Here is a 21,313-nt window from a genome sequence, read left to right as displayed (position 1 = left end):
GGTTACATATGTAAATCCACGTTTACAGGCTTAAACCCCATCGAGCGACCTCGCTCGACCAAACTCTCCATCGGCGGTCGCGGGGCAGCAGAGTCGGCAGGGAGCGGCGAGACAACCACCCAGCCCATGTCTTCTACCTCCGTCGAACCGCTCGTGAAGCTGGCCGAGCTCCCTGACCGCGGGCGCGCTCTCGTCGCCACCCGCCCCATCAAGCCCGGCGAGATCCTTCTCTCCGACGCCCCTCTCATCCTCTACCCTGCCAGCGCCTCGGCCGCCGCCGCCGCCTGCTCCCGCTGCTTTCGATCCCTCTCTTCCCCCTCTTCAGCCCCCATCCGCTGCCCCTCCCACTGCTCGGCCTCCCCCGCCGCCTCCTCCTTCTGCTCCGCCCGCTGCCTCGCCTCCCACTCCCCGAATCTCTGCCTCGCCCTCTCCCGCCTCCCAGCTTCCCTCGCCTCCGAACTCCTCTCCCCGGCCCTCTTCCTCCTCGGTGCCTATGACCTAGCCGTCGCTTCCCCCTCCGACTTCCTTCGCCTCCTCTCCGTACATGGCACCGCTGCCGCGGACGTCGACGCCCCCGCCCTGCACTCCCTTCTCTCCTCTGTCCTCCCTTCGCCTCCTTCCGGGTTCTCTCTCGAACTCACCGCCACGCTCCTCGCCAAGGACAAAGCAAACGCCTTTGGGCTGATGGAGCCGTTCGACGGTGGGGATAGGAGGGTGAGGGCGTACGGTATCTACCCGAACGCCTCCTTTTTCAACCATGACTGCCTGCCGAACGCTTGCAGGTTTGATTACGTCGATCACGGCGGGGAGAGGAACTCTGACATCGTCGTGAGGGCGATCCATGACATTCCTGAGGGCAGAGAAGTGTGCTTGAGCTATTTCCCCGTGAATTGGGGTTATGCTGAGAGACAAAGGAGGCTCCTTGAGGATTATGGGTTCCGATGCGAGTGTGATAGATGTGTGGTGGAAAAGGATTGGTCGGATGATGATGATGTCAACGATGAAAGAGGAGAGGAGGAGGAGGAAGGAATGGAAGAGGATGAAGGAGATGAAGCAATGGAGAATATGGAGGAGGCAGATGATGAGGATGGGAAATTCCCTCATGCCTATTTCTTTGTGAGGTATGTTTGTGACAGAGACAACTGTGGAGGAACATTGGCTCCTTTGCCACCATCCCCTGAGGGTGTGCTTTCTAATCTTATGGAGTGCAATGTCTGCGGTTGGTTGAAGACCGAGGACAACACTGATCAAGATGGAGGCGAGGGTAGCAGTGGTTTGATGCTAGATTGAGCAAACTGGGGTGTTATTTATTAGTGTATGTTATATTTTTCCTCTCCCTTTCTCTTTTTGTACTATTGCTTCCACTTTCTCTTTGACAGTTCTCTGATTTTTCAAATTTACTATACTAGTTTCTGGTAAATCTGCAAATGTAGAAGGGCTATTTTTAGAATTCATCTCATGATCGAAGAGAAACCATACAAACCAACTTTGCATGTTACATTTGTATGTTTTGGTACAATAGGTCCCCCTTTTCAAATAAGACAGCATAATACCATATGAGAGATGCAGGGTAAGCTAATTTTATAATGATAGAATTTTATTCTTCATTGGTGAATTCTGTGTAGCTATTTATATTTGATTTTCACTGTGCAATGGATTTTTGTTTTTCTCTGCTTACTTCATTAAAGGTTTTCTGGTTGTTTCTTTGTCAACTATAGTGTGAAGTCATCAACCCCTTTCACAGCCTGAATGTTTTTCCAAATTCTTCAAATTTAGTATTTTACCAGCATTGGAAGCCCTCCAAACATTATGGATTAGCTAAATCAGTATCCATAGAGCATATTTCAGATTCTTGAAAATGATTGCATTTCAGTGCATGAGGAAATTCCTACTTGGCTAGCTACTTGTGTCACATTTTATAGTTGTGCCATCTCAATAGCCTTCCTCTCCCCAGAAGTGCTGTTCATGCCAATAGTCTTATAGCTTCTTGTGTGTTGCATAAAACACCAAGGGTCATTTAGCATTGGGAAAATCAATGTAAACTACAAATAACTGGTGTGGCACCAGACTGCTTTATTTGACTGTCAGCAAAATTGATAAAAGTCCCACCACAACAACTGTAAGCCAGCATAAAAATTCTTCACCACCCTTGCAACATCATCATGGAATTGAATATATTGCGTATGTTACACTGATGCATAAGTAATTTTGAATCATGTCCTGTGTTGCGAAATTGATTTGAAAGCTCACTAGAAAAGTTTGCATATGCTTTATGGTGGGATAACTTTTGTATGGATGGTGAACTGGTTCAACCTGGTAAGTCTCTACATTTCTACGAGAGGTGATCCAAAAGACAAAAAAAGATAGAGCTGTTATTCTAGCCAAAACCTGATGTAACTAGTAATGAAATCTTAGTTTCGTATCTGCTATCATGATGACTGCTTTTTTGTTAGTGCAGTTGGCATAACCTATCGTATAATTCAGTATTTTACATTGTCTTTTTATCATTTCCAAGACTTTGTGAATATATATAATTTTTCAAAAGACCAGTTTTGGTTCTTGTATATGCATTTTCCATTGCCTCTGGAAAAGACATCATAACCTCCAATTGTTATTCAATAGAATTGATTTTCAGTAAACAAACCCTGTTCTTTACTGGCAATTCTGGAATTTGTCTTTTTGCTAATGCTGCAGTGATGATTGTGATTCCTGTAGTGTCTGTTGTTGGTGTCCATCCTGGTTGCATGGTTTTCTATATCTAGCTCATTTGAAACACCAAATTTTGTTATGTAATCTATCATTTAGTGATGGTGCCACTAATCCTCAATGTCAATTTCCATACCAATGAACACTTAATATGAATGGTTTTCTTGAAAGGAGGCTATGATGAAATCATTCTGAAGATCATTTAACCTTTCTTAAGTTTCCAGTGGATACACATATGTGATCAATTTGGATTTGGCTAAACATAACTGAAAAGAGAAAAGGTTCCATAAGATTTCAACAACATTATATGACCGAACTCTCAAACTGCTCTCAGTACGGTACATAATAGCTAAACCGCTAAATCAATTTTGTCAAGAGAAGGATTATATTAAAACCTCAAAATGCAACTTTAGTGTGATGAATAATTACCTTGAGGTCCCAAGTGAACTCGTACAATCGATGTCCTACTTTTTTTCTATATTTCCTTGGTCAGAAGAGGGAAACAACTATCTTTTTATTTATCATTCTTATGGAAAGCTTGTTTAATGCAATTTATTCCTTTCACTGTTTTCCACTATAGGAACAGTAATGATAGAAAAGAAGCTTTGAAGTACTTCACTAGCTTACTGAATAAGTTGTTTGCTCAATCTTTATCTTGTTTATAGTTTTATAAAGAGGACATGCACTCTTAATTTGACATGTTTCTTCTCCCCACTTGCCTGTCAACTCAAATTGGCGACATTAATAGTTTTACTTGTAAAACATTACTAGTCAATCCTATTGTTTCAACACAAATCAGAATGCATGACATTGTCATGCTGGGATTTTTTGTTGTGATGATGCCGCCATGCCAAGATGGATTTGCTTTTAATAACCAGTTCATCTAGATGACCAGTAGTGTAATTGGATTTTATTTTTGCTGCCTTTTAAACTTATTTATTCTGGATCTTACTACCAAGCTGACACTAGTTGGAAATGTTGTTTCTTTTGGCTTATAACTCCTCTTACACTGTCTTTGAAATTTCTATTGTATGCTGGATACAAATTGACATCTTCTGGAATTTGGAAATGTGTTTCTTTCAGCTCATAGCCCCTTCAAGGTGCAAAGTAGAGTGTCCAATACATTCAAAATTTTGCCTCAAGCCAGAGTAGGAGCTGTGATAGCATGACTGAAGAAATTTTCCTAGGGTTCTGAAGGGGGCTACTCAGCAACCATGTCCAGTTTTCAATGGTGTTTAAGCTTTATGATCTTGAGCATATTAGGAATACTTTTAGGAATGAAGTCCCATCTTGTTTTGCTTGATCTAATTTATTTCAGCAAACCATCTTGTATTGAAGTAGCTTTGCTACAATTTCAACTTTCTTGATTTTAAAAGCCATTGCTCTTAGTAGCTGCAAATAATCATCATGATTTTTCCAGAAAAGAGGCATTAAAATCTAGACTTATTAAGAGTCCTGTACTTAGTGGATTCTCTTTCTAGCATGCAAACCTGCATCTATCTGTGCTTAAAACTTGATACCACAAAAGGTGCACTTGGACAAAGTTATTTTTCTGTGTCAACTCTTAAAATTGAAATTTTTAGCTGCAAGTATGAACTGCTGCTGTTGCCGACAACTGATACAAGATTATTTTTGTGGATTAACACTTCCTAAAATGTTGAAGATTCGCTGATGTATTGCATTATGGTTATCTCTGGATCAGTGGAGTGACAGTAGGATCAACATATTTGTGTTTTTTTTCCCCTAGGTAGTGCTTCATGTTGCCTTCAGGGTGATTGCTGCTTAATGTAGTCTACAAGCTTAATAGAATCCATTGATTAAAAATTTTCTTCTTTCTTCTTTGCAAGTTTAAAAGTTGCTTAATAATTCATCACAATTTTTTTTTCTCAATATTCTTTATTAATATGGAAAGTATATAGTAGAACCTTTGAAACCAATTGGGGAGTTAAACAAATTCATTAGTTAAATGATTTTTTTTCTTCATTTTAAATATTATTATTTTTTTATTTTTTGTAATGGTAAACGATGAAGATGGGATTCGAGACGAGGATCTTGATGAGGATCTTGCGATAAATTGTTAAGGTCTTTATTAACTAAGATAATTGACATCTTATTCTTTTGATCGACCACCCTCAAGAAAATTATTCATTTAAAAAATTAAAAGAAAAAACATGCAGAGCATGAGGCCTTAATTTTCAAATTATGGTGTTAATCCAATCTTTACATGCTTAATTATTGTAAAATACAAAAGATGAGAGATTTTGATTACGACCGGTGAAGATGAGATGAGATTTTCTCGTAGGGCTCTGCTGCTGTCGAGGGTCAATGTTTTTTTTTATCAGTTAAATTAATTGATTTTTTTATAAAAAAATTATGGGATAAAATTTTAAAGATTCAATCTGTAGTAAATGGGTCAAAAAAAATTTATGGGATGAATCCACAATGATCTGTCATACTTTTTATCATTATTGCAAATATGTAGGATTATATTTGGATCAACTAAAACTTGCTTAATGTATATATATATATATATATATATATATATATATATATATATATATATATATATATATATATATATATATATAACTCAATCACGTGCAGAGATCAGGGCTTAATTTTCCTGTGTACCACTCCCCACTTTGCAATTGATGCTTAATAATGTAAATGGATGAAGCAATATGCATCCATCAACCTAACAAGAAGCAAAGCAGGAAGACTTGAGAGAGCAAGTCCTACAGCAAAGCTCCTTGCATTATTACAATAGATAGCAAGCTCTGCACCAGCTTTAACAGTTTCAGTATCTACTAGCAGTTGATGTCATGGAAGTGGGGAGCTAAGTCCTTCTCCCAAAGCCATGGGATGCTCTGTTGAGTGTCTCGACGAGAAGGACATCATCCTCCTCTTAGGTTTCATGATTTGTTTCAGAGTTGCTCTCACATAGATCATTCGGAACACCGACGATATCTTCTCTCTAAGCTTCAAGATAAGAAAGAAGAGAATCCGGTACGATATGAGCAAGATGAAGATGGCCATTAGATCTATCCACTTCGATCGGTTTAAGCTGATCCCGAAGATGTTTTCGATAATATACTCCCCGCTTAGTTTGGGATCTCCGGGGATCAACGGGTCAAACTTGAGCCCTATCAAATCATTCTTGTAGTTTCCCTAAAAAAAAAAGAAGCTCATGGAAATACATTTAATGATTAGCGAAGGCAAACCATGTCCATGATAATTGATATTAAAAGGTAATCATTAATCAAATCAACATACCATTAGTAGAAACTTATGATAAATAGACTAACTACAACCGAGAGGCTTGCCCATATGGGCATATAAAACTTGCATGAATGCTACTCACGTGGATCAAATAGAGATGGTCAATGTCATATCTGTTTTTTTATTGTTCCTTTACTAAGAACATATGAAGTATGAACATATATGTATAGGTGAAAGAACCAATCTTGATGTCTTCTAAATATTTCTGTTAGCAGTATAGAATTGTTTTGGCCGACATCCAGAACATGGTCAAGAACCAATTTTTATGCACTGAAGGCAATAACTTTGTGGAACTGATATGCACATCTTTTTGCTACACAAAACCATTCTCTTCAGCATTCTAATAAGCATGTTTTGGAAGAGAGAAACATCACAAAAGTTCAGCTTCTAAGAGCCCTATAAAGATGCCATTCTTAGATTGCAGAGATCTTCTCCCTAAAAGTAGAACGACTATGCATGGTTACAAGCTTCCAGGAAAAGAAGTTGCAAACAATGTTCAATGAACAATGAGGATATAACAGCTCTTGTATGCATATATAATCGGTTTATGAACAATGAGGATGAAACATCTCTAGTATGCTTACAGTAATAGGGTCAAAAACCTATGATTGAAGACCTCGACAAGTATGACATAGGTTTCTAGTTCTAGCTCACAGACCGTACAGGGGATATCATTCAAACGAGGGATTAACCCTTGTCTCTCATTAGGGGAGAAGGATTCCATCCAAGAAGGACAACAACTAAAAGATTAAAGAACTTACAGTTAAGTACTTCTTTCTTCATAATGGAAGTAGATACTTATATGAATCTAAAGATCATTATATCCAAAGAGAAAAGGTTTGTTTGGAATTTAAATATTAAGTGATGACGTCTTCCTCGAAAGCTTTTAGTGTACCTTAACACAAAACTCCATTTTTAACCCGCTTAAAATTCTAACAGCTAAGTACTTTATCCCGCCAAATGTATACTTTTGGATAGAAGAAAGTCATACAGATGTGCAGTTACCTGCAATGCCCATGAACCATAGCTGATCAAGGAAACTGGATATCGCCAAACAGGCTTCGGAAGATCTGGTAGCAAGCGAAAGAACCCTGCCGTCATCATCATAATTCCCTGTAATTGAAAATACAGTATAAAAAGTCACACATTTGTCACTCTGATCCTTCTTCAAATGTTGTAAAAATATACACGTACAATGATGCCAGCTCCAGTTATGATGCCCATCAAGAAATTAGGCACAAGTGATGCGACAATCATCATCAGGCTCTCTATCACTGCAATGCTGGCGTAAAGACTTATAGTGAAGTAGGCAAAGTGCGAGAAACCATTTCTAAACTTCACCATGAAGTAGGTTATCGATCCACTAGCGAAAGCAATTGCAACCAAGAATGGTGATGAGGAAAGGAAGTTAGAGAGGATGTATGCTGCGACTCCGTAGTGGCCATTTTGTCTTTCGCATGTAAAGACCTTCATCTCTTCGATAAAGGATGGAAATCCTCCGATGGACATGAATGTCATGAAGCCTGAGACGAAACCGCCGCAAGAAGCTCTTGCTAGTATGGCAGTGTAGCTTGTGCCAACATCAAAGTAAATGGTGCCGACGCACACAGATACAACCATGTAAATTATGATCCTTAACCAGTAGTATCCAATGTCTCTCGACATGTTTGCAAAAGACCTCTTTGTGAGAGTTCTAAGCTGCTTCCACCAAGAAGCTTGGCTCCCGTTTTCTGATTCAAATATAAGCCCTTCCTTCAATAAAATGAAAATTTTAAGAAGTTAGGTCTTGACTACTATCAAAGCCCAAAAAGATGAAACAAGGACTGCAAATTCCATCATACATAATTAATACAGATATGACATTCTATCAATCAACTTCAAATACTCAAAAATTTTGTGCGGCTATCAGCTTAGTGCTTCCTATGATGTCGATGAGACAGTTTACATGCGACCACCAAAGAATAAAATTCGTATAAGTTTCAAGGAAGATGCTTACTATCTTGGATATGTCTTGTATTTGCCTTTTGGTTGCTATGGCATACTCTGAGCTCTTGTATCTTTGGATAAGAATAGCTTTGATCTCTGAGGTGCCTAACTTTGACAAAGGATCTATAGATGATTCTGCCTCCTTAATGAACAAAAAATATGAGAACACCAGAAGTTATGTAGGATTCTTCGGAGAATGAAAAGGAATCTTACACTACTGAATTGGTAGGCGTACCTCATGTAATTTCATTGAGCCTTTCATTGTGGCATTAACATGATCAAAATCAGAATTTATACATCTAAGGAAGTGATCGGAAGGATTTCTTCTGCTGGGACAGGGAAATCCAACTTCTGCAAAGAACTACAATACCATATCCAGGCATTCAGCAAGGGAAAACAATAAGAGTTATTATAAAGAGAGATTGACTTACCTTGGTGGCCAGCTTAGCATCTCCAGTATAGACAGCCTCTCCTCCTGACAGTAGGCAGAGGTCATCAGTGAGAGCAAAAACTTCACTGCTAGGCTGGTGGATGGAGGAGATGATGGTCTTATTGCCGTCGAGTGCAATCTGCTTGAGTGTCTGGATCACAAAGAAAGCTGAGGCACTGTCAAGTCCACTCGTTGGTTCATCGAGGAACAGAAGACGAGGACGCGTTAGTATCTCAAGTGCAATGCTTAGCCTCTTCTTCTCTCCACCGCTTATCCCTCTTAAATGCCAATTTCCTATCGCACGGTCGGCACAGTCGTGCAAGCCCATCTCTTCTATCGTCCCTTCGACTACACTTGCCACCTCCTTCTTGCTCATGGTGGCCGGGAGCCTCAGATGAGCTGAATAGGTAATGGTTTCTCTGACAGTAAGGGTTCCAAGAAACACATTTTCTTGTCTCACATATGCCTGTGGTAATCAACAGAGTTATGAGAGAATTGGATACGACCAAGCATAAGGATCTTTACTTATCATAGAAGAAGTATTGTGAGAAGGCAATTTTCTTGGGAAGAATTTTAGCAACATCAAGAAAAGCAGCAGAATTCTTTTAATTATCAGAGTGGAAGGATTTTGAGATGATAATTACCCAAAAGAGAAGAAATATCAGGAATATAAAGAGAATGAGGTTTTAGCTGCAAAATAAAAATATTCAAGGATGGAGCCTAAACATGATCATGTTAAATTAAAATTGAAGATCAAACATTTAAGCTTAACCAGCTAATATATCAGCTGTATGTGTTTGTTTCCCCTAAAACATATCAAACTGGTAAGAATGTTTGAGTTTTTCCATTTCCTATGAAGAAAAAACTGTAGAACAGAACATCCGATCAATGCCTATGCAACTAGAGCACTAAAGCCAGAAGGATCAAGCGTAAAATTTTGAAGTTGTAATGAACCCTGTTAATCTGAATTAGCAAAGAAGTAAATTATCTTGCCCCCCTTTCATCTATTTACTGCTGTAGTCTTGGAAGCTCTCCCTGAGTCATGCTTCCTGCATAGACTAATATTGAATTTAGAACAAAAGTTTTGCTTTCCTTATCATCCTAGTAAGTTTAATATCCACTTTGTTCTACGCTCTGATTAATCTGAATTATCTTCTTCAAATCAAACAATTTCATCCTTAATCCTCTCTAATCCTTCATGTATCATTCTCCCAACAACAAGAATTCCAGTCAGGGATGTCAGAGCAGCATGTCTGAGATGAACCAAAGAGTGTACGGGAAGCAACGTACCACCACACCGTAGTCCAACCTTCTCTTCTTTCCATTGAGAAGCACCCTTCCGGTCAAAGCAACATTCCTTCCAAGCCTCCCTATTGGAAATTGCAGTCACAGAAGAACAGCAGCTCTTATAAGCAACAAAACTAAAGAAGCATCACTTGCTACAATACGCGTAGGAGGAGAAGACCTGCCAAAGAGTCGAGAAGAGTGGACTTGCCGGAGCCGGACGGCCCCATGATGGCCATGATCCGGCCAGGCACCGCGTACCCGCTTAGGCCGTCTATCAACTTCTTAGGCTGTCGGCCACCGCCGTAGTTTGGCAGCACGGCCGTGAGGTCCTCCCACACCAAGTAGGCCGCCGCCGACGCGACGTGCAGCTCCGAGGAGGAGGCCGGTGCTTCTATCTCCATTGCAACCCGACCGCCTCGGCTACAGCTGCTGCCATCCCGCAGCTTCCTATAAATTCTGAGGTTGATGGTGATGGGCGTACGAGGGACAGGTACAAGTGCTCGGCATCAGAAGCGGTGAAGGCGAGGAGACTCATTCTCCCCGAGTCAGAGTCCCTTTCACGGAACCAAAGGTGGCAACCATGGTCTGAGCTACAATGGAACGGCTGCATTGCTCTTGGAGGAGATGAAAGAAGGGCAGAGACAGAGACATCCAAGGGGGATGGAGACAGAGAAGTGAGCTCCACTGGGGTGGCCGTTTTGGATGACCCCATTAATGGGGTGGTAAAGGATTGCAGTTGGAAGTTGGCAGCTGCTGCATATGTTTCAAGGTGTGCAAGAGAGAGAGAGACAGCTGCTTCATCCGGTGGCGGACATGATGAACTCCGAATCTACTGTTAGATTCTCCATGCATCCTTACCCAGAAAATCTCATTCGCGTAGGCTTACTAGTCACTTGTTAAACACCTGGGAATATCAACTAAAAATTAGGGAAAAAAATAGAATTATTTTCTTAGAATAGTATTGGAAAAAGGAAAAAAAAAGATTGAATTTTTAAATAAATAACAAAATCTTTTTTCTGAAAATTTTAAGAACATGTAATTGGTTTCTCAAAATATTAAAATAAAAAATAAACTAGGCTGACAAGGATGGGATAATTCTTTTGTGATCAGAGTGGTCAGGTTTGACCTTTTATATGGATAGTTCTTGTATTCTTTGTATTTGACTTGAGATACAATCAAAAAGTAGGTGAAGACTTAAGACTGAAGGATTCATGGAATGTTAAATGAATGGTTACATGTCAAGTCATGTCAATGTCAAAGTTGACAAGGATGCTTTCCAAAAACCCAAATTGTCATTGAAGAGGCCTAATCTTCCCTCAAAAAAAAATGTGAGGCATGCTTTTCGTTGACCCAAGCTTAAACTCATACACATGGTCATGAACATGACTGCCAACAAACTTTAAATTTTATGCCTGCTACTAAAATGGAGCTAATAAGATTTCACGGACACATCATAGGATGTCAATCAAGTTATAACTAATTCATTAGCATAATAAATTTTAATTCTCCATACAAAAAACTATAGTTACTAGAAATTAGACATATTGTCTTTGTTAATGCTTGTAGAATTTCTATAACATTGATTCCATGAGATGATTAATCCATTTGACATAAGCTTATATTAATAATAATGAACTTATCAAATCCTATAAACCGACTTCATTCTTATTACACCATCAATATGGGATTAAAAATTGAGATGTCATAGGTTACTTTTGTTTGGATACTTTAAAAGATAATATTTTCCTTTCATGTTTATTCGCTTATGACCATAACTAGTATTAATTGGCGATAACTTTAGATCATTAGCCTAAAATACTTCAACTCAAGTTAATAGTAAGAAACATATCATCTTCATTTCATAATGTATCAGAGATATCATTGCCCTTGTCTAACACTAAGTTCACTCTAATATCATCTAATTTCACTGAGATGATTGATCCTATTAACTATTAATATAGTAGAGTTACGAAATAATATAGTTAAATCAAAGGGTGTTGGACTAAATCGAGGTATCCCATTGTTTATCCAACCGGACAACATCGTATAAGGCCATATGTGTCCCTTTGTTTGACCTTTTTCTATCTCTATTTATGAAAGAGTTGTACAGGTCACCGTTCGGGGTGTCGTATCACCACCATCCATTCCCTTAAGAGTTGGATGCACTCTTCTACCAAGCATTCAATGCTTGATTGGTCACGTATTGTTGTATTCAATGGTGATGTAGACGTCCCACACGTACATGAGATAGACGAATGATCTGTCAACTCCATGTATAGCTATTGCAAGTAAAAAAGCTTCTACTGTGCTTTGCCTAACGTTACATAAAGAGGCGAAAATAATCACATCTTCGTTAATATTCGTGTTAGCATGATGGGAGGAGATGGATCGCCGTTGCGTACCTGCGTTGATGCGGAGGAAGAGGAAGAGCCGGTGGTGGAGGAAGGGCAGGGGAAGCGGGAGATGTGCTGGGACGGGTGTGGCCGCCCTGCGAGCGTGTGCGTGTGCGCGCATCTCCCCCCGCAGCCGCTCCACACCTCCACCACCGTCGTCGTGCTCCATCACCCCCATGAACTTCGCCGCAACCCCCTCGCCACCCTCCCCCTCCTCGCCCGCTGCCTTCGCCGCTGCCACACCCTGCCCGGCCGCCGCCTCCGCCTTGGTTCCCACCCTCTTCTCGACTCCCTCTACCACGGCCACCGCGGAGATGCCCCCTCGGCCGTCTTCCTCTTCCCCGGGGGCAGGGACCTCGGCCTCCTCGCCGCCGATGCGGCCGGCCCGCCCTCCGTCCTCGTCGTCTTCGACGGCACGTGGAGGCAGGCCAAGGAGATGGTGGCGGCGAGCTTGCCGTTCCTGGAGCAGTTCGCCACGAAGGTCTCGTTGGGCTGCTGCGAACCCGGGGTGGAAGGGCCGAGCACGTTCGAGTCCGAGCTTGTGCTGAGGAAGGAGCCATTCAAGGGTTGCGTGAGCACGATGGAGGCGGTGGCGAGGGCGCTTAGGGTAATGGAGCCCGACGGCAAGGGGGCGGCGGTCGAGGCCACGCTGCTGTCGCTGTTGAGGGCCATGGTGGGCTTCCAGGCGTGCCATATGAAGCCGATGAAGCCTCGCTCCAAGTTGAGGAAGAAGGATATGACAATGGCGGCAGGTCCAAAGAAGGAGAAGGAGAACGAGAAAGAGAATGCAAATGGGTCTACAGAGGCTGCAGAGGAACGACATTACATGGAACCTATTTGTTAGAATTACTGAGAGAGAGATACGAAAGACGATATAACTTAGGCTTCAGAGTCCGATATGCTAACAACCCGTTTGTTGGAATTACCCTAAGAGAAAGAGACCAATAAAGTGTACCCTGATCAATTTACACAATGTTTCCAACAGTGTTTCTCTATTACATTATCAAGGCAACTTGGATAGCACACCTTTCTTCCAGACACCTTTGAGTACTGATCGATACACGAAGAATACCTGCTAATTTTGGAGGTCAATTCAATTTGAGCTTGGCAATGCCGATGTTTATGTTGTTGTTGTTCATAGAGAGAGGACTGGAGAGACCTCGTTGCTGTTAAATCAAAACAAAGATTATCACCACTTGATTAGAGATACGTAATTTATGTATTCATCTATCAATATTAAAGAGGGTCAATCGTTTTCTGATCACTGATTAAGGTAGTACGAGTCAGTTTCATGCGCAAACACCATTCATGCCCTTGTTTAGTTAGTTTGATGACCACCTAAAAATCTATCCAAATCATATGAATTTTTGTTGCTAGATATTGTAAACCATGGTTTTCAATTCCAAATCATATGAATCTGTCCAAATCTATCCTTTTCCTCTTCTCTTACTAATCTTTTTCCTGCAAATGTCAGTTTTTATCCGCTAAACTAATTGACATTAAAAAAAAAATTATGATATAGGTTCAAAAAAATTTGTTGGATGAAGTTTTGGACCTGCAATGATTTGTCAAACTTTGACCTTTGGCAGATATGTAGTAGTATGTTTGGATCAACTAAAACCTGCTTAATGTATAATTTGTTGAGCTCAATGACATGCAGAGATTTACCCCCAAAAGAAATGACATGCAGAGATCATTCCTCAATCTGCAATTGTTAATTCATGCTTAAAAATGTAAATGGATGAAACAATATGCATCCATAGGCAAAACAAGAACCAAAGCCTCCTGCATGAAGACTTGAGAGAGCAAGTCACCCCCAAGAACACATACAGCAACCCCCTTCCATTATTTCAATAGATAGCAAGCCCAGCATTAACAGTTTCACCATCAAGTAGTACTAGTTGATGTCATGGAGGTGGGGAGCCAAGTCCTTCTTGCAAAGCCATGGGGTGCTGTGTTGGGTGCCTCGTTGAGAAGGACATCATCCTCATCTTAAGCTTCATGATCTGCTTCAGAATTGTTCTTGCATAGATCATTCGAAACACTGGCGATACCTTCTCTCTAAACTTTAAGATGAGGAAGAAGAGAACCCGATATGATATAAGTAAGATGAAGATGGCCATTAGATCTATCCACTTCGATCGATGCAAGTTAATTCCAAATATGTTTTCGAGAATGTACTCCCCACTCAATTTGGGATCCCCAGATATCAACGGGTCGAACTCTAGCCCAATCAAATTATTCTTGTAATTTCCCTATAAAGAGAAGCTCATGAAATTAATTCTAGCAAAATTATTCTTGTAGTTTTCCTATAGACAGAAGCTCATGAATTAATTCTAGCAAGCGCAAACCATGTCAAAATTTGTGTCTGAAATACGATGATTGATAATAAAGGTAATCATCAACCAACTCAGTATATTCTAATACATTGTACGAAGAAGAGGGCTAAGAGGATTTGTGAAAAATTCCTAATATATCATTAGTGGAAACTAATGATAAACAGATTGCCTACAACTGCGAGCTTGCCTTTATGGGCACAACAAACTCTGCATGAGTGTTACTATGTAGGTCAAATAGGAATGCTAAATCTCACTCATCCTTTTTCTTCATTGCTCCCTTGCTAAGAACAATTTAGATTATAAGAACAGTGAGAATATGACAGCTCTTGTATGCATATATTTTTAGTTTATAGATAATAAGAATAAACATAATATGAAGACCTCAAAAGGCATGGTATAAGTCTCAAATTCTAGTCCATTGACCATGTAAGGGAAATCATTCGAATGGGGGATTAACCCTGATCTCTCATTGGGAAAGAACGATTACCATCCAAGAAGGATAACAACTAACAGATTAAAGAACTTACAACTAAGTACTTCTCTCTTCGTAAAGGAAGTAGAGACCTATATGAATCTTGGGATCATGATATCCATAGAGAAAGTATTGGTTTGTTTGGAAATGAAATATTAAGTGATGGCATCTTCCGATCAAAAGGTAGTTTTCAATCTTTCCCTTCTTCGTATTTCTCTTGCTCTCTCTTGAAAAGATTTTAGGGTACCTTAACACAAAACTCCATTTTTTACCCTTTTAAAACTCAAACTGATAAGTACTTTATCCAGCCAAATGTAAAGGAATTTATTTTTGAGAAGAAGAAAATAATACAGATGTACGGTTACCTGCAATGCCCATGAACCATAACTGATCAAGGAAATTGGATATCGCCAAACAAGCTTCGGAAGATCTGGTAACAAGCGAAAGAACCCTGCCGTCATCATCATAATTCCCTGTAATTGAATATACAGTATAAAATGTCACACATTGTTACTATAATCTTTTTTCAAATGCTGCAAAAATATGCACTTACAATGATGCCAGATCCAGTTATGATGCCCATCAAAAAATTTGGCACAAGTGATGAGACGATCATCATCAGGCTCTCTGTCACCGCAATGCTGGCGTAAATACTTGTAGTAAAGTAGGCAAAGTATGAGAAACCTTTCCTAAACTTCACCATGAAGAAGGTTATTGATCCAGTTGCGAAAGCAATTGCAACCAAGAATGGTGATGAGGATAGAAAGTTGGAGAGTATGTATACTGCAACTCCGTAGTGGCCATTTTGCCTTTCGCGTGTAAAGACCTTCATCTCTTCGATAAAGGATGGAAATCCTCCGATGGACATGAATGTCATGAAGCCTGAGATAAAGCCCCCACAAGAAGCTCTTGCCTGTATGGCTTTGTAGCTTTTGCCAATATCAAAGTAAACCGTGCCGGCGCATACAGATACTATCATGTAAATTATGATCCTTAACCAGTAGTATCCAATGTCTCTCGACATGTTTGCAAAAGACCTCTTTGAGAGAGTTCTGAGCTGCTTCCACCAAGTAGATTGGTTCCCTTCTTCCGATTCAAATATAATCCCTTCCTTCAATAAAATGAAAATTTTAAGAAGTTAGGTCTTGGCCACTATCAAAACCCAAAAAGATGAAAAAAGGACTGCAAATTCCATCATACATAATTAATACAGATATGGCATTATATCAATCAACTTCAAATACTTGAAAATTTTGTGCAGCTATCAGCTTAGTGCTTACTATGATGTTGATGAGACAATTTACTTATGAATACATAAGAATAAAATTCATATAAGTTTCAAGGAAGATGCTTACTGTCTTGGATATGTCTTGTATCTGCCTTTTGGTTGCCATGGCATACTCTGAACTCTTGTATCTACGGATAAGAATAGCTTTGATCTCTGAGGTGCCTAACTTTGACAAAGGATCTGTAGATGATTCTGTCTCCTTAATGAACAAAAAGAATGAGAATGCCAGACGTTATGTAGGATTCTTTGGAGAATGAAAAGGAATCTTACACCACTGAATTGGCAGGCGTACCTCATGCAATTTCATTGAGCCTTTCATTGTGGCATTAACATGATCAAAATCAGAATTTATACATCTAAGGAAGTGATCGGAAGGATTTCTTCTGCTGGGACAGGGAAATCCAACTTCTGCAAAGAACTACAATACCATATCCAGGCATTCAGCAAGGGAAAACAATAAGAGTAATTATAAAGAGAGATTGACTTACCTTGGTGGCCAGCTTAGCATCTCCAGTATAGACAGCCTCTCCTCCTGACAGTAGGCAGAGGTCATCAATGAGAGCAAAAACTTCACTGCTAGGCTGGTGGATGGAGGAGATGATGGTCGTATTGCCATCGATTGCAATCTGCTTTAGTGTCTGGATGACGAAGAAAGCTGAGGCACTGTCAAGTCCACTCGTTGGTTCATCGAGGAACAGAAGACGAGGACGTGTTAGTATCTCAAGTGCAATGCTTAGCCTCTTCTTCTCTCCACCGCTTATCCCTCTTAAATGCCAATTCCCTATCGCACGGTCGGCACAGTCCTGCAAGCCCATCTCTTCTATTGTCCCTTCAACTACACTTGACACCTCCGGTTTGCTCATGGTGGCCGGGAGCCTCAGATGAGCTGAATAGGTAATGGTTTCCCGGACAGTGAGGGTTCCAAGAAACACATTTTCTTGTCTTACATATGCCTGTGGGAATCAACAGAGTTCTGAGAGAAGTGGATACAACCAAACATGAGAATCTTTACTTATCATAGAAGAAGTATTGTGAGAAGGCAATTTTCTTGGGAAGAATTTTAGCAACATCAAGAAAAGCAGCAGAATTCCTTTAGTTATCAGAGTGGAAGGATTTTGAGATGATAATTACCCAAAAGAGAAGCAATATCAGGAATGTAAAGAGAATGAGGTTTTAGCAGCGAAATAAAAATATTCAAGGATGGAGCCTAAACATGATCATGTTAAATTAAAATTGAAGATCAAACATTTAAGCTTAACCAGCAAATATATCGGCTGTATGTGTTTTTTTCCCCAAAAACATATCAAACTGGTAAGAATGTTTGAGCTTTTCCATTTCCTATGAAGAAAAAACTGTAGAACAGAACATCCGATCAATGCCTATGCAACTAGAGCACTAAAGCCAGAAGGTTCAAGTGTAAAATTTTGAAGTTGTAATGAACCCTGTTAATCTGAATTAGCAAAGAAGTAAATTATCTTGCCCCCCTTTCATCTATTTACTGCTGTAGTCTTGGAAGCTCTCCCTGAGTCATGCTTCCTGCATAGACTAATATTGAATTTAGAACAAAAGTTTTGCTTTCCTTATCATCCTAGTAAGTTTAATATCCACTTTGTTCTACGCTCTGATTAATCTGAATTATCTTCTTCAAATCGAACAATTTCATCCTTAATCCTCTCTAATCCTTATCATGTATCATTCTCCCAACAACAAGAATTCCAGTCAGGGATGTCAGAGCATCACGTCTGAGATGAACCAAAGAGTGTACGGGAAGCAACGTACCACCACACCGTAGTCCAACCTTCTCTTCTTTCCATTGAGAAGCACCCTTCCGGTCAAAACAACATTCCTCCCAAGCCTCCCTATTGGAAATTGCAGTCACAGAAGAAGAGCAGCTCTTATAAGCAACAAAACTAAAGAAGCATCACTTGCTACAATACGTGTAGGAGGAGAAGACCTGCCAAAGAGTCGAGAAGAGTGGACTTGCCGGAGCCGGACGGCCCCATGATGGCCATGATCCGGCCGGGCACCGCGTACCCGCTTAGGCCCTCTATCAACTTCTTAGGCTGTCGGCCACCGTCGTAGTTTGGCAGCACGGCCGTGAGGTCCTCCCACACCAAGTAGGCCGCTGCCGACGCGACGTGCAGCTCCGAGGAGGAGGCCGGTGCTTCTATCTCCATTGCAGCCCACCACCTTAGCCGCAGCTGCGGCTATCCCGCAGCTTCCTATAAATGCTAAGGTTGATGGTGATGGGTGTCCGAGAGATAGGTACAAGTGCTCTGCATTAGAATCGGTGAAGTAGAGGAGATTTATTCTCCCCGAGTCACAGTCCCTTTCACGGAACCAAATGTGGCAGCCATGGTCTGAGCTATAATGGTACCGCTGCATTGCTCTTGGATGAGATCAAAGGATGGCAAAGAAGTGAGCTCCACTGGGGTGGTGCAGCAAAGGAGTGCAGTTGGATGTCGGCAGCTGCTGCTTATGTTTGAAGGTGTGCAAAAGAGAGACGACTACTTCATCTGCCTGACATGAAGAACTCGGAATCTATTGTTAGATTCACCATATCAACGTAGCATGTCCTCCATCTACTGCCATCCTTACCCAGCAAATCTCATTCACGTAAGGGTTAGTCACTTGTTAAACACCTTCAAATATCAAACAAAAATTAGGAAAAAAAATAGAATTATTTTCTTAGAATAGCATTGGAAAAAGGAAAAAATAAAGAATGAATTTTTAAATAAATAAAAATATGTTTTTTAAATTTTTTTTATTAAGATGCTATTGGTTACTCAAAATCTTAAAATAAAAAATAAAAATAGGTTGACAAGGATAGGATAATTCTTTAGTAATCAGAGTGATCCAGTTTTACCTTTTATATGGATAATTCTTTTTTTTTTGAATAAAACTTGTATTTTGTATTTGACGAAAGATATAATTAAAGTAGATGAAGACTTATGATGAAGGATCCATGGAATATGTTAAATGAGTGGTTATGTTTCATGGCATCAATATCATAGTTGATAAGGATGCGTTCCAAAAACCCAAATTGTCATTCAAGAAGCATGCTTTTCATTGACCCAAGCATAACTCGTACAGATGCTCGTGAACATGACTGCCAACAAACTTTAAATTTTATGCCTGCTACTAAAATGAAGCTAATATTATAGGATGTCAATCAAGGGATAACTAATTTATCAGCTTAATAACTTTTAAATCTCCGGACAAAATACTTAAGTTACTAGCAATAGACATGTTGTTGTCTTTGTTAAAGTTTATAGAATATCTATAAGATTCACGATATGATCTTGATTCAAATTGAGGTATTACATTATCTGTCTTTTTGGACATATATGTCAGTTTTGTTTGGATAATTTAAAAAGGAAATATTTTCTTTTCATGTTTATTCACTCATGGCCATAACTAGTATTAATTGGTCACTAACCTTAAATCTACTAACCCAATTACTTTATAGTAGAAAACATATTATCTTCATCTAATAATAATAATACTAAAACATGCACCTAAGGTTCAATTGCATCACGGCTCCATGTCACGTCATGATGTATCAGATAAATCATGGCCCTTTATCTACCCCTAATTTCACTCTAATATGATCTAATTTCACGAGATAATTGATCTATTAATAGTATTGATTAATAATATAGTGAGAGTTATGAAATAATATAATTAAATTTGATTCTACTTCCACCATCACATTGTCTATCCAATCGGACGACATTGCATATGGTCATGTGTTCCTTTGGATAATTCAGGATCACCTTTCTCTTTCTCTATTTATGAAACAGTTGCACAGGTCACTGTTTGTGGTCTATATATTCTATTCTGAGTTGGATATAGTCATCTATCAAGCAGTCAATGCTTGATTGATCCGATAACGGCTTCGATGGTGATGTAGACGTCCCACGTGTACGCAGCACATGAGATGGTCGAATGTAATATGGCGTGATCTGTCAACTCCATGTATAACTATTGCAAATAAAAAGCTTCTACTGTACTTTGCCTAACGTACATAAAGAGGAGAAAGTAATCACATCTTCGTTAATAATCGTGTTAGCATGATGGGAGGAGATGGATCGCCGGTGCGTACCTGCGTTGATTCGGAGGAAGAGGAAGAGCCGGTGTTGGAGGAAGGGCAGGGGAAGCGGGAGATGTGCTGGGATGGGTGCGGCCGCCCGGCAAGCGTGTGCGTGTGCGTGTGCGCGCACCTCCCTCCGCAGCCGCTCCACACCTCCACCACCGTCGTCGTGCTCCATCACCCCCATGCACTTCGCCGCAACCCCCTCGCCACCCTCCCCCTTCTAGCCCGCTGCCACACCCTGCCCGGCCGCCGCCTCCGCTTTGGTTCCCACCCCTTTCTCGACTCCTTCTACCACGGCCACCGCGGAGATACCCCCTCGGCCGTCTTCCTCTTTCCGGGGGCAGGGACCTCGGCCCCCTCGCCGCCGAGGTGGCCGGCCCGCCCTCCGTCCTCGTCGTCTTCGACGGCGCGTGGAGGCAGGCCAAGGAGATGGTGGCGGGGAGCTTGCCGTTCCTGGAGCAGTTCGCCACGAGGGTGTCGTTGGGCGGCTGCGAACCCGGGGTGGAGGGGCCGAGCACGCTCGAGGAAGGAGCCATTCAAGGGTTGAGTGAGCACGATGGAGCCCGACGGCAAGGGGGCGGCGATCGAGGTCACGCTGCTGTCCCTGTTGAGGGCCATGGTGGGCTTCCAGGCGCGCCATCTGAAGCCGATGAAGCCTCGCTCCAAGTAGAGGAAGAAGGATACGACAATGGCGGCAGGTCCAAAGAAGGAGAAGGCAAATGGGTTTCCAGAGGCTGGAGGGGAACAACATTACATTGGAATCCCCGACATGTTAAGAACCTGTTTGTTCGAATTACTGAGAGAGACACGAAAGAGAATAACTTTGGCTTCAGAGGCCGGATATGTTAACAACCTGTTTGTTGGAATTACTCTTGAGAGATTTGTTTTCCTTGAAAGAATTGTAGTGCCTACAGATCAGAAACATTTGAAACTAACCAATTGGAGATTTTTGCCCTGTCATAAGACTCGTCATCACCGAAATACAACAATTATAGCAGGTGCCTGTTTTAATATTTGCAATATCCAGATTGCTACAT

General features: G+C 40.8%; 4 protein-coding genes and 1 pseudogene across 4 annotated transcripts; 3 read left to right on the top strand and 2 right to left on the bottom strand.

Annotated features, from left to right (window-relative positions):
* Positions 1 to 34: 34 nt before the first annotated feature.
* On the top strand, positions 35 to 4,043 carry LOC135609346 (histone-lysine N-methyltransferase ASHR2-like). The gene is made up of 2 exons (XM_065102497.1): positions 35 to 1,315; positions 3,790 to 4,043. Exon 1 carries the CDS (start codon positions 127 to 129, stop codon positions 1,288 to 1,290), a length of 1,164 nt encoding a protein of 387 aa, XP_064958569.1. The 5' UTR covers positions 35 to 126; the 3' UTR covers positions 1,291 to 1,315; positions 3,790 to 4,043.
* A 1,281-nt stretch (positions 4,044 to 5,324) lies between these two features.
* On the bottom strand, positions 5,325 to 12,229 carry LOC103980440 (ABC transporter G family member 12-like). Its single transcript, XM_065102495.1, has 9 exons — positions 12,091 to 12,229; positions 9,867 to 10,592; positions 9,692 to 9,771; positions 8,403 to 8,867; positions 8,207 to 8,332; positions 7,982 to 8,113; positions 7,180 to 7,737; positions 6,991 to 7,098; positions 5,325 to 5,874 (listed from the first exon to the last, which is right to left on the bottom strand). The coding sequence occupies exons 2-9, from the start codon at positions 10,087 to 10,089 to the stop codon at positions 5,527 to 5,529; spliced, it is 2,040 nt and encodes a 679-aa protein (XP_064958567.1). The 5' UTR covers positions 10,090 to 10,592; positions 12,091 to 12,229; the 3' UTR covers positions 5,325 to 5,526.
* On the top strand, positions 11,949 to 13,121 carry LOC135609345 (tRNA-uridine aminocarboxypropyltransferase A-like). The gene has a single exon (XM_065102496.1). It carries the CDS (start codon positions 12,059 to 12,061, stop codon positions 12,923 to 12,925), a length of 867 nt encoding a protein of 288 aa, XP_064958568.1. The 5' UTR covers positions 11,949 to 12,058; the 3' UTR covers positions 12,926 to 13,121.
* Positions 13,122 to 13,774: 653 nt separating this feature from the next.
* LOC103980549 (ABC transporter G family member 15-like) lies at positions 13,775 to 18,460 on the bottom strand. The gene is made up of 8 exons (XM_065102494.1): positions 18,135 to 18,460; positions 17,960 to 18,039; positions 16,669 to 17,133; positions 16,473 to 16,598; positions 16,248 to 16,379; positions 15,446 to 16,003; positions 15,258 to 15,365; positions 13,775 to 14,336 (listed from the first exon to the last, which is right to left on the bottom strand). Exons 1-8 carry the CDS (start codon positions 18,355 to 18,357, stop codon positions 13,989 to 13,991), a joined length of 2,040 nt encoding a protein of 679 aa, XP_064958566.1. The 5' UTR covers positions 18,358 to 18,460; the 3' UTR covers positions 13,775 to 13,988.
* A 1,752-nt stretch (positions 18,461 to 20,212) lies between these two features.
* LOC135609295 (tRNA-uridine aminocarboxypropyltransferase A-like) lies at positions 20,213 to 20,946 on the top strand (annotated as a pseudogene).
* The last annotated feature ends 367 nt before the right edge of the window (positions 20,947 to 21,313 follow it).

The sequence above is a fragment of the Musa acuminata genome, chromosome BXJ2-4, assembly GCF_036884655.1.
Source record: "Musa acuminata AAA Group cultivar baxijiao chromosome BXJ2-4, Cavendish_Baxijiao_AAA, whole genome shotgun sequence".
Classification (NCBI taxonomy): Eukaryota; Viridiplantae; Streptophyta; class Magnoliopsida; order Zingiberales; family Musaceae; genus Musa; species Musa acuminata.
This window is presented reverse-complemented; position numbering and strand designations above follow the sequence as displayed.

What these genes read in the sequence shown, in the direction of transcription:
- LOC103980440 (XM_065102495.1), bottom strand. Translation starts at nt 10,089, where the DNA reads ATGGAGATAGAAGCACCGGCCTCCTCCTCGGAGCTGCACGTCGCGTCG. An exon ending in GGTTGGACTACGGTGTGGTG is followed by an intron (nt 8,868 to 9,691) that starts GTACGTTGCTTC and finishes TGATTACCACAG; the next exon opens with GCATATGTGAGACAAGAAAA. An exon ending in ATGGTTCATGGGCATTGCAG is followed by an intron (nt 5,875 to 6,990) that starts GTAACTGCACAT and finishes TTTTTTTTTTAG; the next exon opens with GGAAACTACAAGAATGATTT.
- LOC135609345 (XM_065102496.1), top strand. Translation starts at nt 12,059, where the DNA reads ATGATGGGAGGAGATGGATCGCCGTTGCGTACCTGCGTTGATGCGGAG.
- LOC103980549 (XM_065102494.1), bottom strand. Translation starts at nt 18,357, where the DNA reads ATGGAGATAGAAGCACCGGCCTCCTCCTCGGAGCTGCACGTCGCGTCG. An exon ending in GCTCAATGAAATTGCATGAG is followed by an intron (nt 16,380 to 16,472) that starts GTACGCCTGCCA and finishes TTGTTCATTAAG; the next exon opens with GAGACAGAATCATCTACAGA. An exon ending in TAACTGGATCTGGCATCATT is followed by an intron (nt 15,366 to 15,445) that starts GTAAGTGCATAT and finishes ATTCAATTACAG; the next exon opens with GGAATTATGATGATGACGGC.
- LOC135609346 (XM_065102497.1), top strand. Translation starts at nt 127, where the DNA reads ATGTCTTCTACCTCCGTCGAACCGCTCGTGAAGCTGGCCGAGCTCCCT.